The sequence below is a fragment of the Ylistrum balloti genome, unplaced genomic scaffold (genome assembly GCF_031769215.1).
Source record: "Ylistrum balloti isolate Yb309-2 unplaced genomic scaffold, AGI_CSIRO_Ybal_v1 Utg370590, whole genome shotgun sequence".
NCBI classification, from domain to species: domain Eukaryota; kingdom Metazoa; phylum Mollusca; class Bivalvia; order Pectinida; family Pectinidae; genus Ylistrum; species Ylistrum balloti.
This window is the reverse complement of record NW_026782366.1, coordinates 1,207,755-1,231,262: the sequence shown is the minus strand read 5'-3', so window position 1 is coordinate 1,231,262 and position 23,508 is coordinate 1,207,755. Positions and strand designations below refer to the sequence as shown.

At 34.2% G+C, this 23,508-nt stretch overlaps 1 protein-coding gene across 1 annotated transcript; it reads left to right on the top strand.

Moving 5' to 3' along the window:
* The first annotated feature begins 608 nt into the window (after positions 1-608).
* LOC132556803 (ankyrin repeat and SOCS box protein 12-like) lies at positions 609-7,398 on the top strand. The gene is made up of 4 exons (XM_060221249.1): positions 609-843; positions 1,968-2,188; positions 3,217-3,568; positions 6,125-7,398. The coding sequence occupies exons 1-4, from the start codon at positions 639-641 to the stop codon at positions 6,259-6,261; spliced, it is 915 nt and encodes a 304-aa protein (XP_060077232.1). The 5' UTR covers positions 609-638; the 3' UTR covers positions 6,262-7,398.
* Positions 7,399-23,508: the final 16,110 nt, after the last annotated feature.

Below are 23,508 nucleotides of genomic sequence, written 5' to 3'. Positions count from 1 at the left end.
AAACACTCAGCATGCTGGTGTTAGTACCTTTACAGCTCTGCCAACTTCATGCCTATCCTTTAATTATGAAATCAATGGACACCCAAAACACAGCAACTCACAGACCTCATGACAAAAAACTAGATAACTGAGATTACTCTGGGCATGACGGAAAACGGAAATTAAAAGTTATTATCGTTATATCGCTGTCAGAACGGACAGTAAGGAAGTTGTTTTACAAAAGTATAAACAAAATTTAAGAGCATTTAGACCTGAAGGAAGCAAACGAGGAACACTCATGAAAATTTCCATAAATAACCTTCTCTATCCAAATTGTCACGGTATTCTCTAACAATCAATACTTTTACTTGAGTCAGTAAGATTTGATTAGCATGTAGTAGACAACACACTAGATCCCAAAATAAAAACACACACAAAACAAAAAACAATAACAAACAAAACTAACAAAAAACCAAAAAAACAAAACAAAACAAAACAAAACACACACACACAGACCCTCACACACACAACATTTTTTTTTGTCGTGCGTGTCTGACTTGTGCAAGTCTATATCGCGCGAGTTACGTGTCCTTTGTTGTGGAACTCTTTCGTGCGCTGTCAAATGAAAGTTCTGTCAAAGGAGAAGTTGCGCTGTAGAAATGATACCAGCTGCAATCACTGCAGTGTTTCGGGACTGTGTGGAGATTGATGATGAAGACGAACAGCATGCATGTCAGCTGTATGATTATGTAAAATCTGGCGACATAGAAAATCTCAAAAGGGTTCTAGAATATCCAGAGTTCCGAGCAGTGATCAATATGAAAAATCACCTGGGATGCACTTCACTAAGGATTGCAGCCGCTGGTAATTACTTACTTTTGATATTTATTACACTTCCTATCATCCATTTTTCCGCGATATTGAGGTGGTACAATATCAGCATCCCATTTATCATTCTCTGAAACGTATACCGTCCCTAAATCTACTCAAACAATGTTAGCGGTTCAGCACGGCGATAAATTTTAAACAGTCGCCGTGTGACGAATCTGTCAATGCAATATATTATCACACAGACAGTACAAGTTGTATTACCAGAACTCCAGATCTAGAGCATGTCGATCTAGCGGAACTATATATATATAGATAAAGCAGTATAATGTGTTATGCAAGTTTTGTGTATGCTTAATTATATTTGTATTACATGTAAGTGTATCTGCTTAATTACATTTGTATTACATGTGTTGTATTTACATTCTATGCCAGAATATATACATTTATACATATGGGTCTTGAACTATTCAGAAAGATATTTGTCCCTCTAGCTAGACACCCTTTTTACCAAAGCTAATTTTACATACCACTGCTATATACATAAATTTCCTCGTAGTATGGAATGGGAACTTTCCACCCGTTAATTTGATATGGAATATCAACAAATTATCTTTTCAAGCTTTAAGATAATTAAAAACACGCAAAGTCATATGCAGTTGTTGTCAGAGACTTATTAACCTACTATGATAGATACAATTTTAATTAATAAGATAAAAAAATTTCCAGATTTTGCAATTTGCAATATTTGTATTGTCAATCTGCCAACAGCATTTCTTGGATAGACTTATGCTATTTATAATTTGAATCTTTAATTATCTTTGGATGTTAAAATGAGGTATAAACAACTTGAGGTAAGTCTTAAAACAGGCAGTTCAAAAGGATTAATACTGTCAGTACAATACATACATATAAATATGTAGCACAAGCATCATGTTCATCAGATGCTGCTGGCTATTAATATAAGGCATGTCTTATTTTGTATTATGTTACACAAATTTATCGTGTTTTACTGTTTCACCAGTATAATAGTTTTAGTACTGAATAATGAAAATAATTAATATAATGTAATAATATTATGAGACTGTTGATACTGTCATAAAAACTAGAGTTGTATAATTACAAAAAATTTCATTAAGTCTATCCCCCATGCATTGCAGAGGGTCACCTTGATTGTGTACGATATCTACTGGATTTTGGAGCATCTGTAGACAGCCCAGATGTCAAACTTCAGACTCCATTATTGGTGGCACTGAAGAATTTCCACTTTGATTGCGCTGAAGTGTTACTAGAGAAAGGAGCCAACCCTAACGGGGATCCACACCATGTCACAACACCTTTATATGTCATGACAATGCAGGGTTCATTCAGAGGAATGAAGGTAACTGAAGTTTCCAATCGTGATGTCACCAATTGATGGCATGTTTTTCTTTACAGTCTGGTCTCGCAGTAAATCCTCATGGTACTTAGAATTCAATTCAAAATCAATTCTTATAATGGACGATTTAAATTATCATCAATTATGTATAGGCTAAAGGTTCTTTATCAACACTTGCTAACAGATGTTAGGAGGAATGTGATAAGAATGACTTAGAAAATATATATTTTTATGCATATAAACCTGTCTTGTGTGGATATGCCACTTCATGTTACTATGAACGTGATCAATTGGTTCCTACAATGTATAGTATCAAATAAGAGCTGAAGGTGGCATCAGGTGGTGTAGAGTGACACCTAGTGGTAGGATGTACCTTAAAGTTGATGGATGTTCATAATTATTCATGATGAATGACGCTGCTGACTTACTCAAGCTGTTTATATCATACATCATCATTTTGCCATGATCCTTGCTTACAAAATCACCTACTGACCAACAGGGATAGTTTTGTATTGCAATAAAGTTAATATGCTATTGCCTTTCGCGTCAAAAAAACTATGCAATTCCTTTATGATTATGCCAGGATGACAATAATCAAATACATGTACAATTACTTTGTAAAAGGTTCTATCATACAAATACCCAAAAATGCTGACACCTGTTTCAAATGCATGTACATTTATATCAACTAAACTCATAGCAATCTTACAAAATCACAAACAAAAGTATTTCTTCCGGAGAAGTTTCACAAATAAAGAAACCTTCTTGATTTAATGAAATGTTTTTGTTGTTAAGAATAATTCCAAATTCAATGTGTATTGTTGTTGCAATGAAAATGGTATTTGATACATATCAGAAGTTCTTGAAGGAAAAACAACTTTAGAATAACTCACCAGCTCTCCACAAAGACTCATTAAATGGCAAAAATTTTAGATTGGGTTCACCAATTAACACATCAAATGTTAACTCATATAAGATTCCATACATCAAAATGAACATATATATGTAGACAATTTCCTTTTCTATTTCAGTTACTGTTAGAACATGGAGCTGCTACATGTGAATCTCATAACAACTTTCTACCTATGATGTCCTTGCATGTTCCATTGTGTCCGATTCAGATTGCACTGACTTATAAACGGTACCACTGTGCACGACTGCTGCTTAATTATGGGACTGAAACTGATTATCTACCTTCATCCCGTCCAGACAGAAGCCATATGATCCTGTATGATCTGTGTATCAATAAGTTATGTGCATTGGTGGGATTTCAACTTCTCTATGAGTGTGGTACCAACATACATATAAGGCCGAAAGACAGTAAAAAGGTATGGGAGCTGGAGGAGAGACCGGATATCAGGCGCTACCTTAAATATATTACTGGTATGTAAATCATTGAATATATATCTCCTGCAAAATAAACCACTGATAAGGAATATTTAAGTTTTTCTTTAGAGTACATCACTGGTTTATAGCAAGTCAAGTTGACATTTATATATAAAGCAGATTTGATACAATATTTAACCAAATTATATAACATCTTATTTGTCTAATTTTCATTCAAAAAGCAATTTCAACTTTTGCTGTACCATTAGTAATGTTGGTTTCTACTCACAACTGCATAAGGTATTGATTCTAACCAACAGATATCTTAAAGATTTCAACAAATTTTATGTGTGACCTCAGATACGAGCCAAGGTCATTTTTTCCAGAAACATAGTTTGCTTCATCTCAGGAACTTACTGATTGAACATCATGCCCTACACCAAGTCCTCAGACAAATCATAGGCCTAAAATCTTGATAAAAATATTAATTTAAAGGAAACTGATGATTTTTAGCAGCCATCACAATATAAAGATAATAAAATTAACTGATGTAACAAAATAGGCTTTAGATATATTGTTACAAAATGTGGTTTTGATATTAGTGTAACCCAGATACATAAGTCGAGTAATCTTTGGCTGACTCTTGTAGGATTAATTTGATCAATATGTAATATCTGGTAGACAGAGTGTGAATTATGAATGCACACCATTCTCTGTAACTGTATTTACAGTGGATAGTTCTGCTATCTACTTATCCTATTAGTCTATAGTATTGGCAAACTTAGCTATCTTTCGGACGGCAGTCTGCCTTTGAGAATGCCCACGGCGCCAAAGACAAGACTGAAACATGAAATTCTCCTGGTTAACATGTATCAAACAATTTAATCAGCCAAGGTCCACCCTGATATGAAATCCAACCAATGGGGCATGGGATCATGACATCGCCATGACGAGATCTGATGGAGTAGGTATAAAAGCAGGGGAGTTTTGGGGGTGGCAGAGAGCTCACTAGCCCTATGGATAGAGAGGGAGGGAGCTCACTAGCCCTATGGACAGAGAGGGAGGGAGGGAGGGAGCTCACTAGCCCTATGGACAGATGGGGAGAGCTCACTAGCCCTATGGACAGACAGAGAGAGCTCACTAGCCCTTTGGACAGACAGGCTAGGGGTGAGAGAGAGCTCACTAGCCATATTGACAGACAGGTTACACCATGATGAACAGTATGAGGAGTGGGTATTTTAGTGTATACCTTAGAAGTACTGTTTTTATATAGAGACAGTTCTGATACAAGACACAACGGGAAGTACTAGTATGAGTATATGAACTTTGTATGTTGATGAGATGTTGCGTGTGTACATGTAACATTATTATTCAACATGTAATAAACATGGCTATTACCAACAATTACGTGTGTTTACACCTACTGTGTTACACTGCTGAAAATGTGAAAAGGGGAAAAAAAGAAAAGAAAAAGTAAAATATGGAATTATATTGTTGCTGTAGAGTATTAAAGGATAGTATTTGTACCCATGGTTAATGAATATGCAAATTTGAATGAAAAATGAATTTTAAAAGGTCAGCTAGTTGTAGTTGCAGAAGATAGACATAATAAATTGAAATAATTACCTGTTGTATATTTCAAAACTGATTCATTATCTTCAGGAAACCTACATGTACAATGAATAGATGTACATGCATAACTGTTTCATGTACTTAGGGTAAGAATTTAAGAACCCTGGTTAAGCCCAGATAAAAAAAATACCTACAATTCAATAGTACAATTTTCCATAGTGCAAGGGGAATAACTCTTTTGTAATCATTTTATGTATGTATCCATTTAATAGCTGTGCACATTTACATAATGGTCTGGGGGAAAATGTCCTTTCATTTGAATGATATTATGCACTCACAACAACTGAAAGTCAGATGGCATACTTTAGGTAATGCCAAAGTTTTCAATTTAAACACCAGCATGCAGCTTTCTGCATTCCTTGTGGGATACATTTGTTACTTACATTGTATAAAGAGTCATGGTATCTGGAATGAATTCATGTTTCAGAGTTATAGAGTCAAAATCAAGGACCCTTTTTAGGCAATCAGCCCAAACCTAGATCTTGACCCATATTAAAGGGTATAGTGGTCGAATTTGTAAAACCTTTCAACAACCTAAAGGCCTAGAATCATGACAATATTCTAAGAATGGATCCCAACCAATAAGAAATGACTTTGACCAATAATTAACTGGTGTATGATTATTAACTGATTTATGATGTACATGAAATTTACATGTACCTAATTGGATAAAGTCACTACTTGTAAATGTTTTTCAAAAATCTCCATATGCCGGTAATGTCTTCCGATTGGCCATAAAGCCTAGAACCCTGACATTCAGTTAAAATGTTTCAGTGAGTATGCCAAACTTCATTTTGTGAAAAGAAAAGACCTTGATCTATATTCATGGTCACAGAAGTTGTTGAACAATCATGAATTTATTCAAAATGTTTCAGTAATTGGGAAAAACCTTTAACAGTAAGAAAAGTTAAAATAATTTGAAATGAATTTGCTTTGTCCATTGCATTACTTGCACTGTCACTTTCACACTTGTACTTTCAGAGAATCCCCGTAGCCTGAAGTCTAGTTGTCGCCTGTCACTGATGCGTCAGTATGGAAGGAATCTGTTGACACAGATAGACAAGATGGACATTCCTGTAGTTCTGAAGTCCTATCTCAGTCTGGCTGACATCAGCTGACATCATCCTGGCTTAGGAACACTTCAAATAATTAACATACTCTTAGATGTATATGTATAAATATTGTGTTCAAAAAGATGCCATTTAACAATTATTTATAGTTTTGTTTTGTTAGAGTTTTACAAACCAATTATGAAAATTTTTCCTTGTGACTTATTGCAAAGTGAAATCTCATATTTTTATTCCATATTATTGTAGTTTGATGCAGCACAGTAATAGTACTAACTGCTGACAGAGATTATGAATTGGTTTTATACCTCTGTATAAAATATCTCTGTAATGTAGACTCTAAAACTTAAACAAGTTTATATATCCTCTCTCTATATATATATGTATGTTTAACTAGTAAATATGGTGTGCATCAGTTAGATTATTCAAAAGATAAAATCAACACAGTAGTTTGCTAATATTTACAGGCCGAGGGGGTTGGTTAATGTTTCCAGGCCTGGCGGGGTTGCTAACATTTTCAGGCCAAGCGAGTTGGCAAATGTTTTCAGTATTAACTACGGTCGCTAGGCTTCAATGAATTTATTTCCAGTGATGGGAAGTCATGGAATACTAATTAAGTCAATCATTTATACCAATTATATGTGAATTGTACATTTATCGACCTGTAAGAGGAGTTAAAAATATGAAATTAGTTTGAAGACTACACGAGCCTCGTCTTGCCATAATCATTATATATACATAAGTTGATAATGAATACTTTTTTTCTCTTAAAAAGATTTCAAAAAGAACTGATTTAGTATTTTGACTTCATCTTGACATCATATGATTAATGATCAAGTAAATGAGCATACATTATATAAATACTTTATGCTAATCAAACGCTAATACTGCAGCTTTTAGTAAAATAATCGCTTTCCTGTGCTTAAATTTCTATTGGAATAGCTGAAACTGTGCCAAGAAAATCATGTAATGCATGCTTTGTAACCTACATTGGAGGTATTAAAATAGGCTTGTATACTTATATACATGTATAAACTTTATTTTATAATTTTTCTATTTTGGTTATCTCCCTTTACAAGACACACTATTGATCAGAAAGTGTTGTGTATTTTATCTTATTTCCTTTTCTTCAGGATTCAATACTGTGCCAAATATTTGACTGTTAATAAAATCAGTGTCATTGAAAAAGTCTTTATTGCAATTTTTGAAAATCTTTTTGTAAGGGAATAAGATGCCTAAAACCTACAATGAATATTTGTCATGTGTTATCCTTGTGACAAGACCTTTCCAGTGGTACCGATTTTTACCATGTGACCTTGACCGTGACCATTGATCTACATCTAAGAAATAACTATGGCCCTCACTATTGAACTAAAACTGTCAGTCATTACCAAAATCGGAGACATTATTGTTTCACACAAAGTGTGCAGGCAATTAGAACATGCATTATACAGTACAGTTTTAAAGTCCCCCATCAAAGTTTCATAAACACATCTTGTTTGCAAAAGAAATTGGGTTTAAAACATATCCTACTATATCATACACATCTTTACCATATACATGTGTGTAGTAATGCAATGGCAACTAGTGCCTCAAATTACTACCCATTTGATTTAGAATTTTATGTATCTTCAAGCAGTTGATGAATTTTGAAATATTAAACAATACTTCAATCACTTCTAGTTCTTCCGGACCTGAATAAATGTGTTTTTTCAGTGTCTACTTTTGACTTTACAAGCCCTTCTCAAGATGCTATGAATGCATTGGTTATATCACTTGTGAAAAGGCAATGAATATACTCACTTGAATTTCAAAGCCTTTGGCTACCTTCAAGTTTTATGGAGTGAAATAAGTTGAAAACAACTTCTTAAAAAGTCCTATAAGTCCCTGAAATCTTACTTAAGAGTACTTTTTTTATACAAAATCACCATATCCGTACTGAATTCTTCTCTGTAACTTAAAATCCAAATTTGTTGAATGCAGTAAAAAGTAATCAGATATGACAAGTATTTGCCTTAGTTAATGATAATGTACAATAAGAATCTATTCTTGGAAGTTCTGTAATGCATGCATGACTTCCAAAAGATTCAGTAGAGTGTAGCGATAAAGTAAACTGCACTATACTTTTGTTTCATCCATCTAGGATCCATCATTAAAGCTAGGAGGAAAGGTGGAAGGGAGGAAGTGATTAATGAATGGGTTGAAATCAATTTCAAGATATAGATGGTGAGCCCTGCTACAACATTAAATATTTTCAACATCAGATGATTTCAGAGGAACATTAAGTACAAGTGTATATGCTGAACCGTTTTACTATTCAAGGAATGAACACAGCAGATTACAGCACTGTCTCCAATAAACACCAATTAAAAATGACCTAGAATTACGTCTAATGCCCTGTATATGTACAAGTAAAGTCAAGATTGTACCTTGTTGAGGCTAAATATACATAAATTACATTTTTATTCGCACTGTTACCTAAAATTGATAAACAAATTTGATATAAAAAGGATGCCATTCTTTGATACATTATTTAACCTGATATCATCGTACGAGGATGAATTCAACACTGTAAAGGTTAAATGTATATCCTGTATATATTTCGTGATTGTTAAATATCTTAAGGCGACGTCAGAGTATCATTTACGGAAACGTGCACAAGAACTTCAGGAAGCAGTATTGTATGACGTGACACTAATCGTTTAATAACGTAAGCTAATTCAGGTAGTTAAAGTGTTGGACGATCAATTCTACATTTTAGGTATAAGTTAACACATTATTACGATTTTAAAAGATAACTCCGTAAAGGCAATGAATGACGCAATGATCCAATCTTGTTTACTTATTGAAAAACATTCATGAAAAAAACATATCTGGCCCATCCAGGGTGACTTAAACGATATATTTGAATATATTTATCTAATAAACCTAGTCTGTATATGTCACTACCCAAGCCCATCCTGTCTCTAACACTAATATGACAATATTAATAATTGATAAAAACAATATTCGCGGGGACTAACGTAGATTAACGAAACTTTTAATATTAATAGGGTTCAAAATTAGCCGATATGAGTGATCTTATCACCAACAATTTGCATAGATGAAATACATGCATTTTCACATTGTTTATCTTTTGAAGTTGGTCGATACAATAGTACCCCAAGGTCTGAACGATTCTGTAATATGTAGGCGAATCGAGGTCGAATTCGCTTTTATCCCTTAAAACAAGACGTATAAAAAGAAAATTATGTCAAAAATTACTATTGGAATAATTCATCTGTATTTAAATTGATTCAATTAGAGTTGAAAATGCTTAAAGATCTGTGTTCTTTTGGAAAATATGTACACGAAGCTAACCAATTAAGAAATAATTAAATGAAACAGTCGGTGATAGATTGCTAGTTTTGAATGGCATTGCTTTTATCTACTATGTATGGTTTTGAGATTTAAAATAAAATGTCGTAGGCAGCCATTGTAATTGTTGCGCCATTTCCACGTGATGGCGTACGTGTAACATCATCATTATCGACATTGTGACTGCATAATCGGTCTCTGAGTGGGACAGGCAATGAAATGCCTAAGTTTATATATTATACTAGTGATCTATGCTAAACTATTACGTAGGCGAATTCACTTATCAACATGGCGATTTAGCTAATCTATTACATAAGGTATAGTACCATTCAATATAATTGCCTGCACACTTTGTGTGATACACTTGAGCTAATGCACATGATTTAGTTTGTATCATACAGCTAGTTCGTCTTTTTGTGACTTGTTATTGATTCTCATAATGCCATGTGGTCACACGCAATGTGAAATGTTCATCTCTCAAACCTTGAAGCCATTCGCTTCCGTTTTCTAGCATATCTAGGTATCAGGCTTGGCTTTCCAATACTTAAAAATACTATTTTTGTCGGATAGTTTTCAGAGGAACTCTACCTAGTTCTTGGTAGATTATAACATTTGCAGTAGATTTCTTCCCCCTAACAATCTTTTACAATAACCTAAATGTAGTTTCACAATAGCTGGTACTTTATGAAAGCCCCAGATTTCAGCCCTATGATTTAATATACTACAATCATGTGTTTTATTAAATTAACCGTTAAAATGAAGTAAATGAATTCTTCTACATTTACCTTCCTCTCTTAACCTACCACCATTTCGAAATATCATCACTTTTGTTTTGACGCATTCACTATAGGACCCTATTCATTTGTATACAATAATAATCTAGTATTTTCTGTAATCCTTCAGCTATTTCCGCCATAAGTCGTCTGCATAAATCAATAAAAATACATTTATAGATTGTAGTTCAGTAGATGGTAACTCATCTGTTAAGAAATGCATTTACATATAAAGAAAACAATAGAGGAGATAATATTTGTTCTGGGAACAATCCATTATAACAAGATCAGAAATTACACAAATTATAACCATACTTTACACAACATTTTACATTATTATATAAATAACGCACTATATGAGCATCTTACCCACAATGCCCTCCTTTATCAGTTTGTACCATAGATTATGCCTGTTGATAAAGTTAAACGCTATTTTGTTATCAATAAAGCAGCAGTATAATTTCCTTTTCTTTTTAATGTTTTACTAATTAATGTATGTAGTACAAATATAGCTTCTATAGTTGACTCTTGTTTTCTAAATCCAAGCTGTGAGACAGGGAAATCCTCACGCACTAAGCTGTGGTGCCGTCTTTTCTGTCTTGTCGAATACAGCAATCATATATATGACAGGTGTATTCCAAGAATGGAGGTCCCAGTTGAAGTTTATTCAAAGATAATAAAAACGATTGATTGATTTACGTTGACTTTTAAATCACAGACATGGAGAGATTGTAGTTTTTTGTGTTGTTCTTTGAACAACATTTGTATCGCTGCTCTTTTCAATAATTTATAGTCATGACTAGGGATCCTTGATTAGACAATTATGAAGCAACAACGTCGTTTTTCATCGAAGATTAGTTTTTGCCATGCACAAAATGATAAAAACAATCAAAATAAAATGGTAGGGAAGACTGGATGTCAAAGAATACTGGTTTTAATGTTTTTGCAATGAAAGTGGGTTGATGTTGCAGACTCGCAATGTCTATCCGTTTTTCATTTTCATAATTTAATATTATGCAAACAAAAACTTTTTAACCTGCGCCTTGTGTAAAAAGGCATCAAAATTTGTTCGAAAATCTGGACAAAAGCATTATCGATAATTATATACCATGACAGAATCGACTTAGGAAGACAATATAAGCAAAAATCATAATGTTTGGATAACCGCGTGCTTTTTCTTTGTTTTTATTGAATAGCGCATGAGATGCTTTTCTGATGTCATAGGAATATATAGATTAATGAATTACCGAAACAAATTGAGTTTTTGGATTGATTGACATCGACTTTGACAACTTACAACTTCGGGAGACTAAGAAGATTAAAGCACATTTGCTGTTTATTGAACAACTTCCGTCTCACTGATCCTTTAAATAATTCAATATCTTGCATTACGTGTTTCTTTCATTCATTTTAGTTGATACAGTGAACTGATTTTGGCATTCAAAAGACGCCTGCATCAGTAATGTAAATAGTATCACTGTTAATCCTCAATTCGACAATACTGAAACAACAACGTCGCGTTTCATAGGAGAATAGTTTCATTCACACAATGATAAAAACAAAACAAAATGAATTGTTAGGGAACTGAGGATATTTATGGACACTCTTTAATGTTTTTGCAATGAAATGGAGATGATGTTGCATACTCAGTATAAATGATAATTCCCAATCATAATTACGCAGACTTAAGGGGGCAAGGAAATTGGAGAATCTATCCGTGGGTCTCAGAGCCACGTTTATATCCGATTTTATTTGCATAATATAGCCTGCGTTAATATGAGTTACTTTAGGTTGAGAATTTACTTGATGGATGATATTGGGTATCGGGATGTTAATATCAAAACACGAGTAGTGTCAATAAAAGCTTCCTTTTATCTGATAAAAGTGACTTAGAAGTATAGTATTATTTTTTCTGATATACTCCCCTATCCGCTTTCGTTATCAATTATGACCCTTACCCACAGAGTTAGAAACACAAGTAATGATACTGAATAACAATTACTGGTATGATAAATAATTCATTGATATGCCTATTCATATCTACGTTCGAGATCTCTTTCCGAATATTAATGTTTCATTTGAACGTTTCAACTGTGATTTGTTACACAGTTTCGCTTGAATGTTCGGACTTTAATTTTGTGTACACTAAGAGAGGGATTTGGTGTACATAATTGCTTGGATATTTCGAAACTGTGATTTAGTGTATACTTTCGTTTTGATGTTTGGACTGTGGATTGGTGCATCAATAAAATATTGAAGTTTTGAATATAGTCTGATGTACAGTAACATTTGGATATCTCGACAGTGATTTGGTGTGTCATAAGAGACAAAAGATTCTCAACCCAAAATTTGCCGTAATTTTTGCATCCGTTGAGCTCAACAACAAGTTCCTTTTGATATGGTGTGCATATATTAACAAAGCTAAGTTCCAGCCTTTATTGCCATTTTTGTAATTTTGAAAATACAAATATTCAAATGACAACGGAATAAATAATATTTTATGTTATATTGACAATCGTCTGTTGGTATAGAGCGATTTTTCTGCTCAATTATGCATGCTTATGTTAAGTTTAAGTTCAGATTAAAAACTATGATAAGATATCAGTAAGGTATTTTGTATGTTTGTTGGTTTAAAATTTAATTTAAAATTGCTCAAGATCTGCCACATTCTTTGTTCAAAGTGTTTCATCAGAAATCAAAATAATAATAAAATTAAGATACGAAAATACTAGCATGGCAACATAGTCCAAAATCAAATTCCATAAAACTGGGACAAAATATGAACAGCAGAAAGTTTTACATCGAAACTCATGTAAAAGTACCATGAGAATAAGTCCAGTCTTCTGCTGCATTGACGACACCCGCCATGTAAACCTTGGTCAATCAGTAAGTACTGTGACGTTCTCAATTACGAACAAGGTAAACAACAACGGAACCAACAGGAAAAACAACAAGCATTAAATTCTTCCAGCTTTATATTATGCAAAGAAATAGATTTTTTTTCAATGAGCTCACTATGGCGACCATTAAACGTCCCCATCATTTTCCTCGAACGGCATCTTTTGAATCCCCGCGTTAGGAGTTTGTCAGTCAGGTGAAAATCGTGATAATGGGAACATGCCCTTGAAGATCGAATCAACACGTTAACACCTAATAATAGGATGCAGGGATATTGTGATCCAGCAATAGAAAATTCACAATAGGGAAATTGGAATTTTCACGTTTCGTTGTAGGAAAATGACGTCTGTCGTGTTTTTGAGTTCTTAGTTTGGTGGTCAGTAAATTTCTGTTTATTTAAAGACGTCATCAGTATATCTGAAAGTGAAATTAAACGAATTTACTTGGTCTTTATGAACTGTTTTGATAAGATCTTCAACAAATTCAGTCTCGTATGAAAACAAAATCAAGTCGGCCAACAGAGGGGCGCAGTTAGTTCGACAAGGTATGCCAATATTTTGAGTTACTTTAGTGAATGATTGAATAAAGACTGTTAGTGAATATGTGCAATATTTGGTACGATAATGAAATATATATAGTATTCAGGAGTTCTCCGTAGTATTACGCACTACTTGAAGCCTTTTAACTCTAAAAGTTAAACTTTTATTCTCTCAATTATTCCTTAACGAAGTTTTCAGGAAAAAAGACTTCTGCCGATTACTCGTAAAATTGTAAAAATGGATCACACTGAAAAAAAGAAAGTATACTTAATTAGGCTGATTACACGAGTAATTTGAAAGTGCTGTATTGAATAGATATTAATAAGGTAACATCAGCACTACATCTGTAATGTTCCTTCCATGCGCTCTACTATTTTTCTTGTTTTCGACCATTTTTAAAAAAAAAACATTTTGATTCCTTTTCTTGATCTTTCTTCTATAGGAATAAAGGGGTTTTACCAAATTTGTTCTGCTGCATATTTGGGTGGATTCCAGTTTGTCTAGCTCCTTATGAATAGAAGAGTTGGATCTAATGAGATGACTAAAAGTCACACGTTTGATATCTTCTCTTTCAAACAAAAGCAGGTGAGTGATACAGGTCCTGTGGACATCTTGTTATTATTGCCATGTGGAGATAAATTTTGGCGTGTTCCTTATAAATAATAGATGTACTCTTGAACTCTTGTTTTTGCCTTGGATTTTCTGCTTTCAAGCTTATAATACCCTGGTACTCTATTAAATCTATCGTACTTGTGGTCTATATTTCGAGGGGAAAATGTACCAAACTGCATTGATGTAGAATATTCATTAGACTTATCTTTCAACGTCAGTGATTCCGTTGATTCCTTTCTTTCATGTAATTACTATTTTATGGTCGTTTAAAAAGAAAACCTATTACACGCATTATCAAATTGTTTTGTTTTTTTAATAGATATTCTACAGAGAGTGAGGTTTGAGATGCTGATAACTAAGACGCAATTTTTGTAACCATTTCTAACAGGAATCGCCATGGCTGAAAGATGTGTTTGTGTTTTGCCAGTACCACTATTTGCGATGATATTTTGCATAGGTAAGTTGTCTCCTTCAAAAAATTACATATGGTTACATCACATTTGTATTCTACGCCATCTTAAAGTAAGCTTTGTCTAAACTTAAGCAACATAAGATACGTTAATAAACTTCGTATGCTTCGACAGCATCTGAACAATGTTATACTGGTATTCTTTTGTTTAAACCAAATATAAGTAATTGAATCATTTGTAAACAACAGGAACAGATGCAACAAATCACCCATACATGTTGATACAAAACAACTCACCCTTGCGTCAACATATTATATTCAGGACATGATTATCAATCCTGGTTTTCTTAGCTTTTTCTGAGTTTTAAGGATCACCCATGGGTACAAAATACATATTGCCATCAGCTTGAGCATCATGAAATGCCTTTTGCAGAATTTCATTTAACGTCCAACAAGTGAAACGTTGTTTTTGTAACTTAAGTTGTTGTTCTATTTGTAAAAATTATATCTAATAAAATATTACCATTGACATCTTCTTTAAACTTAGCCACTTATCTTATTGGTGCCATTTAAAGACAGATAAACTAGTATCAAATGCCCATTGGTAAAAGATAAAATACTTCATTGTTTGCAATGTTTTCATTCAAAAATTGACGAGCCAAATATTACACTCTTATAACACATTAAGCTGCATTTTCCATCCTCGACTGAAAGGGCTTGTTTACGATATAACTGACAGCCAAACTCACGACACATGGTTTCGAGAGATGCAGGCAGATAAAGAGTATGCGGAAGTTTACAAGCGGAATAATTATCTCATTGTGAATCTTCCTTGTGCGATATAAAATCGGACGTGTTTGATGCTCGTTATTGTGCCTGGTGGTTCTATCGTTGTTCTCCTCATTGGAACATAACATTGCTTTCTTCGGTTGGTCAAGAAACAGAAGAGACTCTTATTGAACACGTGGCCCCGTTTGCTAAAACGTTAGAGTTAACAACTGTTTTGTGACAAATTGAAACTGCTGACATATAAGAGTATTAAATGCAAAATTAACACTCAAAATATATCAATCGTACATGTACCAGCAAAACTACATGCAAATAGTTCTTTAGTTCATATTTAACCCTATTTTCATTGAACTGCAGTGTGTGAATTGAGATAATGTCGATATATGTCCATGTTATGTTTTGTTCATTTTCATAAAAACTATTATATTTCAGTGTCAGATCCTATTTACATCAAAAGGCGCGACCCTTCGCTCATTCATGATTAACAATGAATAGTGTCAACTGTTATACTTCTATTGACATATAAATTGGAAAAAACCGGTAAGGTTAGTCAGCAGAAAACAGGACCATTCGTTTAGTATATAACAATATACAATAGAATGAATAATACAGGATGATAAGGATATTCTGCCTCTATATCAATATCTTTACAGACTATTTACATAAAGTATAGCATGTATATTCATGGCCACTTCCTGGTATTTCTCAATGGCATACCAAGTAATTGTATTTGAGCTCAAATATTTCTAATGAGTATCACGATTAATTATAAAAATGTCAATCCCGTAAAGTCTTACGTTGATTGTGTGTGTCTGAACAATATACGGTATAACTTGTAAATTGTTTCCCTTTCATATTGTCTAAATAATAGATAAACAACTTTGCAGTTTGGACCACAATTGTTTTGTGTTAGTCTAACGGCACCTGTTGTAAAGATTGTATATTAATCGCTTAATGTTTTTTGTGTTTTACCGACATAGCGGAGTCAGTTGTGATCGAACAACATTGGGAAAAGGGTGGAAAAACGGACTGTTCATTTGATACCACACTTCAGACCAGCGTTGTTGTCAATAGTTCTATACAGTGCCTAGCATTAATGCAGCCTCATTCGGGAAAAAATCGGATAGTATCCTTCAACAAATTAACTGGCGAATGTTCCACTGCCGCTGGGCAACTCGGCTCAGCCGTTGTAAATACCTTTGTCACATTGGGAAGCGCCATAAACAAGGAAAACGGTATGTATGATATCAAAAGGTTTTTTGTGGAAATATGTAAAATGCAAATGCTCCTAACCTGTCCTAATATCGCAAAGGAATTTGTAATGATCCTTCTGTTAATTTTGGCTACATTTACTGATTGTTTCGTTGGGGTCAAAGTGGTTGCTATCATTGCAGTGATTGTTTCATCGAAAGAAAGATCTATTTTAAGTCGTGTGTGCTATTTAAACAATTACTTAGCTTGTAAATACATTAATCAAATGATTTATCAAATATTCCGATTTTACAGAATTAATAAAATGTTGTGACTATTATGAACCAAAGTATTTATTCCGTCATGTGCAAATAGTATATTTGTAGAAAAAGATTATATGGATCTCATATCCAAAAAAACTTAACCAAGCGTGTAACGTCAGTATTGAATCGGAACAGGCGTATTATCTACCATAGTAGTCATATTGGACAATCTAAGAAAGTAGCATTATGAAACAGAATTATTTTCTGCACGTCGTCTAGGTTTACAACAGATTGTTTGTTTCCGACAGGCTCATGCGAGGAAATATGGGAGAAAGTGCTTGAAGTAGATCCTAATGGTAGCGTGTTGTTTGGTGACTTAGCAATGCTGATTTCGTCCATAAAGGATGGCTCATACATACGTATTCACCGGGAACCCAATTTTTACATGGAGGCGGAAGACGTCATCTTCAACAGAGGCACTGTGTGCGGTTCTGCAACATTCGTTTTATCTAAAAGAAATTGGGATACATTCGAATCTGATATGCATTGGCAGTTTACTAAGATATGCACATCTGGTAAAATTTACGTCAGTAAGACCTACATTGGTGTCATCTCGAATCTCCCAAATGAAGAATATTCTAGCGCTTCTTCTTGGTTCGTTCGGTAGGTAAAATAAAACTTGTTTAGTCAAAACTATTCAACTTATAGTCATGTTTATAATATTTATGTAAACTTTGTTCCATATTCGATTCAGCACCTATTTCCGAAATATGTGAAAACACAAAATGAGACTAATGAAATGTTTGCATTTTCACAGTAAACACAAGAAATCCTTTCCGAATCCAGTGTACTGCAACAGTAAAACCAACCCATCGACCTGTGGGGAATTGACAGACCTTATTATTGCAGCTAAACAGGGATTTGAAATACGGTGTAACAAAATTGACGAGTCGGATGTGATAAGCTCATACAATCCTTCACGTATCGAGACCCAGCTTGGTGGAAGTAACTGTAGAGTATTCGGCCAAATGTTTTGGAAGGTAGGCAGTTACATAGAAACCTTCAACCGTTTCCAGTTCTTTAAACCTTTGTACTGGTTAATAAGACTTTTTTCGACTGTGGGAGAGTATGACGCAACGCGCTGGTTTATCGGCGATTACGAGCTGCTTTCGCAAACAACTTCTGCTGCTGCCATGGACTGGTTTATAGATTATTGTTGGAAAGTGGCATATGTACATAATGCAGCTGGCTATTATACGTTTGGGTCTTTGCAATCATTAATTGATCTCCTTCTTCTCGCAAAAAGAGTCCGAGTCGTTTTTGACAGTTATTCAATAGAAGCGGATACCATCCTGACAAAGGAAGGTATGGTGACGGCCCATATGGTTAGTCAGATCGACACTGAATCTCCTGCTACTTTCCCATCGAACAAAGCACATTTGAAGTTGGTGCAACTCTCTACCAATGGAAAGTCCTTAGTTGACTTATTCAAAATTGGATCATCGGATAGGGTGGGACAGGAGACATCATTTATGGCTGCTTCATGGATTCTAGAAACAAGAAATTGGAATCTTGTTCTCAGAACAGATGAAAACGGTGTTGCTGTAAAAGGATCTAAGCATGACTTAGAACAGGCAATTCAAGCAGGATCTAGACTTCGATGCGTTGTACACATTGACGCTTTAACTCGTCTCATCATCACCATGGACAACATAGACATCGACAATGACGGCAATGTGGCGGCTCAGTTCTTCCGGTGGATTGAGTTCGGAGACGGTACTGATCCTGCATTTTCTCCATACTGGCGAATCATCATCCTTACAACAAACGGAAAGATGAAAGAGACACGTTGGACATTGGGAGAACATGAGAACAGGGGGAACAAAGTCACCTTTGTAACGGTAGGCTGGTTTGTTGATTAACGAGTGATTGTTAATGAAGATCGCGACAGGCATCCGAAAGGGGGGAAATTCACGATGCTCATTCAACATATTCAACAGAGCATAAGGAAAAATAAATTGTGTTGATTTAGTAGATATCCCGCATTTCTTTCCGTATATTCTAATCCATAGGGTTGGATAAGACAATCCACAAAGGCTTCAAGGACTGGCATAGAAACTCTTTTAAAAACAAATTACATCAGCATCACAATATCAAAAAGGTTGTTGGGTAAATATGAACGCACATATGTCGCAAGATAAAAAGAGATGCTGTACCTACCATTTCGTTACCAAATTGTTGTAATAATAATTCTAACACAATTATGCTACAACGGCTAGCTTATTAGGATGGACCACAGAGAATGCATGTACCTTGGGCACGTGAGCGTCAAGAAACAAATACATGTATGTATGTATGATGTATGTATGTAACCAGGATTAGATTAGGTTCTGACTCCATTCCCAATTTTGCTTTTGTGCATTTTCCATATCTTGACAACAACCCAGCAAGCCTATGGTGTGTACATGTCACAGCTGATTCGATGTTCAAGGGCCTGTTCCCATCATCACGATTTTCGTGCAAGAAGTCGTCAACTGACTGACAAACTTGTAACATAGGGTTTCAATTGATGCAGGTTGATGAAAATTATGGGGACGTTTTACGGTCGTCATATCGATCTCATTGAGGTATGTATTATATATTTGTGCGATATGAATTTTGGACGTGTTTGATGCTCGTTAGAATGCCTTTTGGTTTTGCTGTTGTATACCTTGTTCCCATATATTGCCCTAGTTTATTGAACTTCTGTTTTTCGTGTTATTATTGTTGGTATTTCCTTGTTTATCCCGTGTATAATCAGACATATATCGGCAATTATTGAGAAAGCTAAAGGATCAGTGAGTAGCATTTGTGACGTTTGAGGATATTAAAGCTTTTTATGCCCCCGGATCGAAATATTGCGGTTACTTTAACCTTGACAACTTTTGCAGCCTAAAGATATAGGGCACTCATATTTGGCATGCATTTTCCTTGTGACAAAGACCATTCAGGTGGAATAAAAAAAATCTCTATGTGACCTTGACCGTGATCTTTGACCTACATTAAAAGAAAGGAAATAGTTGCCACAATGATGATTAAAGTGTTTCACAAAGTGTGCATGCAATAAGCAAATGTCCAGCACATTACTTACTTAGATTACCAAAGTTTACATGGCAAGTATCGTCGAGGAAGCAGAAGACGCTTACTCTTCCGGAACACTTGGTCTTCTTCTCCTTGCATTTTTTCATGAATCTCCGTGTAAATCTTTCATTTGTTCATATTTTGCCCTAGTTTTAAGGAATCTGAGTTTGGATTATGATAATGTTGTCATGTTGGTATTTTCTTGATGATTAAAGTACAGTTTTAATGTCCCACTTCAGAATTTTGTCACAACCGGGGGCAAAGTGTTTCATAAACACATATTGTACATCCTTGATATTTGACTATAGTTTAGTCCTGTGGAATGAAGAAACATTTGACACTAACTGCGGAGAGACAATTGAAAAATAGGAGCAAAATTTCTTCTTATAAGAAGAAGAATTTGTCATTATAATTGAGTTAACACTTGAGCTGAATAATTCTAGAAGCTTTTAGTTCAATTATTTAAAATTGAGTTAAAATCAACATTTGAGTATTCAGAAAAGTTTACGATATTGTATTCAGAAACTGTAAAAATTGGACAATGTATTATTTTATTTTTCAATAAATATTTTATCGAAATACACAAGTGTATTAATCAATCTTGAGTTAAAATAGGTACAAAATGTAATGTAATGAGTAATGTTTTGATTTAAGGTTTATACATATGTAACTAACTTACTTCACAAAATCTGTTGCATAATTGCGTCATGTAAATAAAGTATCGCACTGCACTTCATTATTAGCCGCCGAAAATGTCATTTTTTATTACATAAGGTACTGTATTTCCTCTCTATTGGCTTAAATCATCTGTTTCTGCTTTTTCCATAAGAGAACGTCATATTGCAACTATCCTTTTGAAGTGAGCAATTGTTTTCACAATGAGTTGTCAGTTATACTGACATCATCTGAAAATCCCTGAAAGATGTTGATTTCAAGCGGTAAACTATTACAAACTGCATTGTTTTACCTGTCGTCTGTCTGTATGTGAGGTTGACAGTGCAAACATTTTGTGATTCTCTGGAAGATTCGAAATTTAATGAAGGGAAACATAGTTAAGTATATCGAAACGTGTTCAATGTGAATTTTCGAGCCATTTGTCCACAAAATTTTGTTAGAACACAATCTATGAGGCAAGTTCGAGTCGAGCTGTATATTGTATATTAAAACACATATTTTACGCCTTCGCATGGTATAGTTAAAATAGCTGTTTCTCAGTTTTGGTAATAGACAATATTTAACATTACAATCGGCCTTCTCTTCAAATTAAATCATTTGATCTTAACATTGATGAATATCGACAGAAAACAACCATTTTGTTACTATTCATTGCTGTGCCCCACTGTAATTTGGCTGCATTCTATAATTTCAGTATTGATCCATGTTACTGGTATTTACATTAAGATGGCAATATGTGAAATTTCTCCTTGAAATTCAGATGGAATTTTAAACTAGATTATACATTTTTGTCGATTACTTTTGGTTAATCATAATCGATACAAAAACAAACTTTTATACTAAATTGCAAATATATAATTCATCTGTTATATAGGTAACTGTTGGCAACAAGGTCAATGTCATTTCAGAGCAATACTGACCTAATGAAGTCATTTGGTGTGACGACAGAACGCACAAGAATTAAGATTTTTGGGTAAATTGCGTTCATGTAAAATTTTGTTCGAAAATGAGGTCGGTTCGGACATCAGATATAGATTCAGTCAAAAGAAACCATTCAGTAGGTATTTTGAGCCTTTATCTTTAATATCAATTTTAATTTCAACTGGGTCACGGCAGGAACTATTCAGTCCGTTTTCAGTGTAATGGAGTGGAGTATCATGCTGCTGTGTCCAGTTTATGAAATTTCAGTGTGATTACATTTATAATTTACCGTTAATTAGGCTCTTCATCAGTAGATATTGCTCTCATCCAACTGATATATAAGTAACACGTGAAGCTACAAACAATTAAATATCTTGAACAGTGTTATAGTTGTAAAATGCATGTACAGTGTATATTTAGTTGATATAAATTTGATGTGAATAAAGGTCATTTGACTTAGACGCGATAAAAGCCCAGAAGACTGCCAGTTCATGACGAAAACACCAGTCAACTTGAAATCCTATTCTTCAAGCATGCTACTAATATCGTGACCCAGGATTATTGAAGAAAATTTAAAGTCTGAACACTTTAAACATCAGTGACGGTCAATCATCTATCAAGTAACCGAACCAATATCAATAACAGGGATATTTTGCTTATTGAAAAGACTTTAACACATCTGAACCCTGTAACCTTAAAAGAGGGTCATGGTTATTCATTTCTTTTCAAACTTGGTAGTCCTTCATTCCAGCATGCAACAGGAACAAAATCAGCATCCTTATCTTTTGCTTATTTAGAAGTCGTTTAAACATTTTAACACATTTCAAAATTGGGTCGCGGTAATTCATTTGATAAAACTTAATAGACCTTCATCCAAGCATGTCAACTTCCTAGGCCTTTTACTTATTGAGTCATGTGAAAATTTTATCACATATGACGATTGTTTCTTTAAAGATGTGCTATTCATTAATTTCAATAGACTAGGTAATTCTTCATTCCAACACACTACAGGCCTAACATCAATACCCTGCGCCTTTTAGTTATTGAGATGTCGTTCGAAGATTTCTACACATTTGACTCCTATAACCATGAAAGTGGGTCAAGTTCATCCATTTTTTACTAACTCCGTAGCCCTTTACCCCAGTACACAAAAGGCTTATGAAAGAACCCTTAGTCTTTTCGTTACTGAGTAGTCGTTTGATTGGAAATTTTACGCACGGCGCGCGACGACCGACGAAAAAAACGACAGTTGTAGGTCATCCTGGGTCAGATGACCTAAATATGCTAATGCCCTTATTTTTGAAGGATTTATATTTTATATTTTTTTCTCTTGGCTTATATAGAATTAAGTATCAAGTATGCTAAGAAGTATTCATGAGTGAAAATCTATTTAGTGTTTCATATAGTTGTTTTGTGGATGGTGTTTATTTAATAAAGCTAATTTGGTACTACAATGTATCGTATCTTATTTACATTCATAAATCATTTTTAGATTAGATCATTGTTAAAACCACTAGGTCTACCTAAAATGAGAAATTCTAAGACCAAAGGACATACGACGTACGTACAACAGAATTCGCCATAGTAGAATTGTACTTCCATATACATCTTTAAATCATGTCCTTTGCAGTAAAAAATACCTTCAGCGATATAAGAAGTAACGTTTACGACATTTCTAAGCAAGAGTGTGTAAGGACCGTAACTCATGGGGAAATCCACTCCTCTTCATATCGGTAAAGCAATATATCACG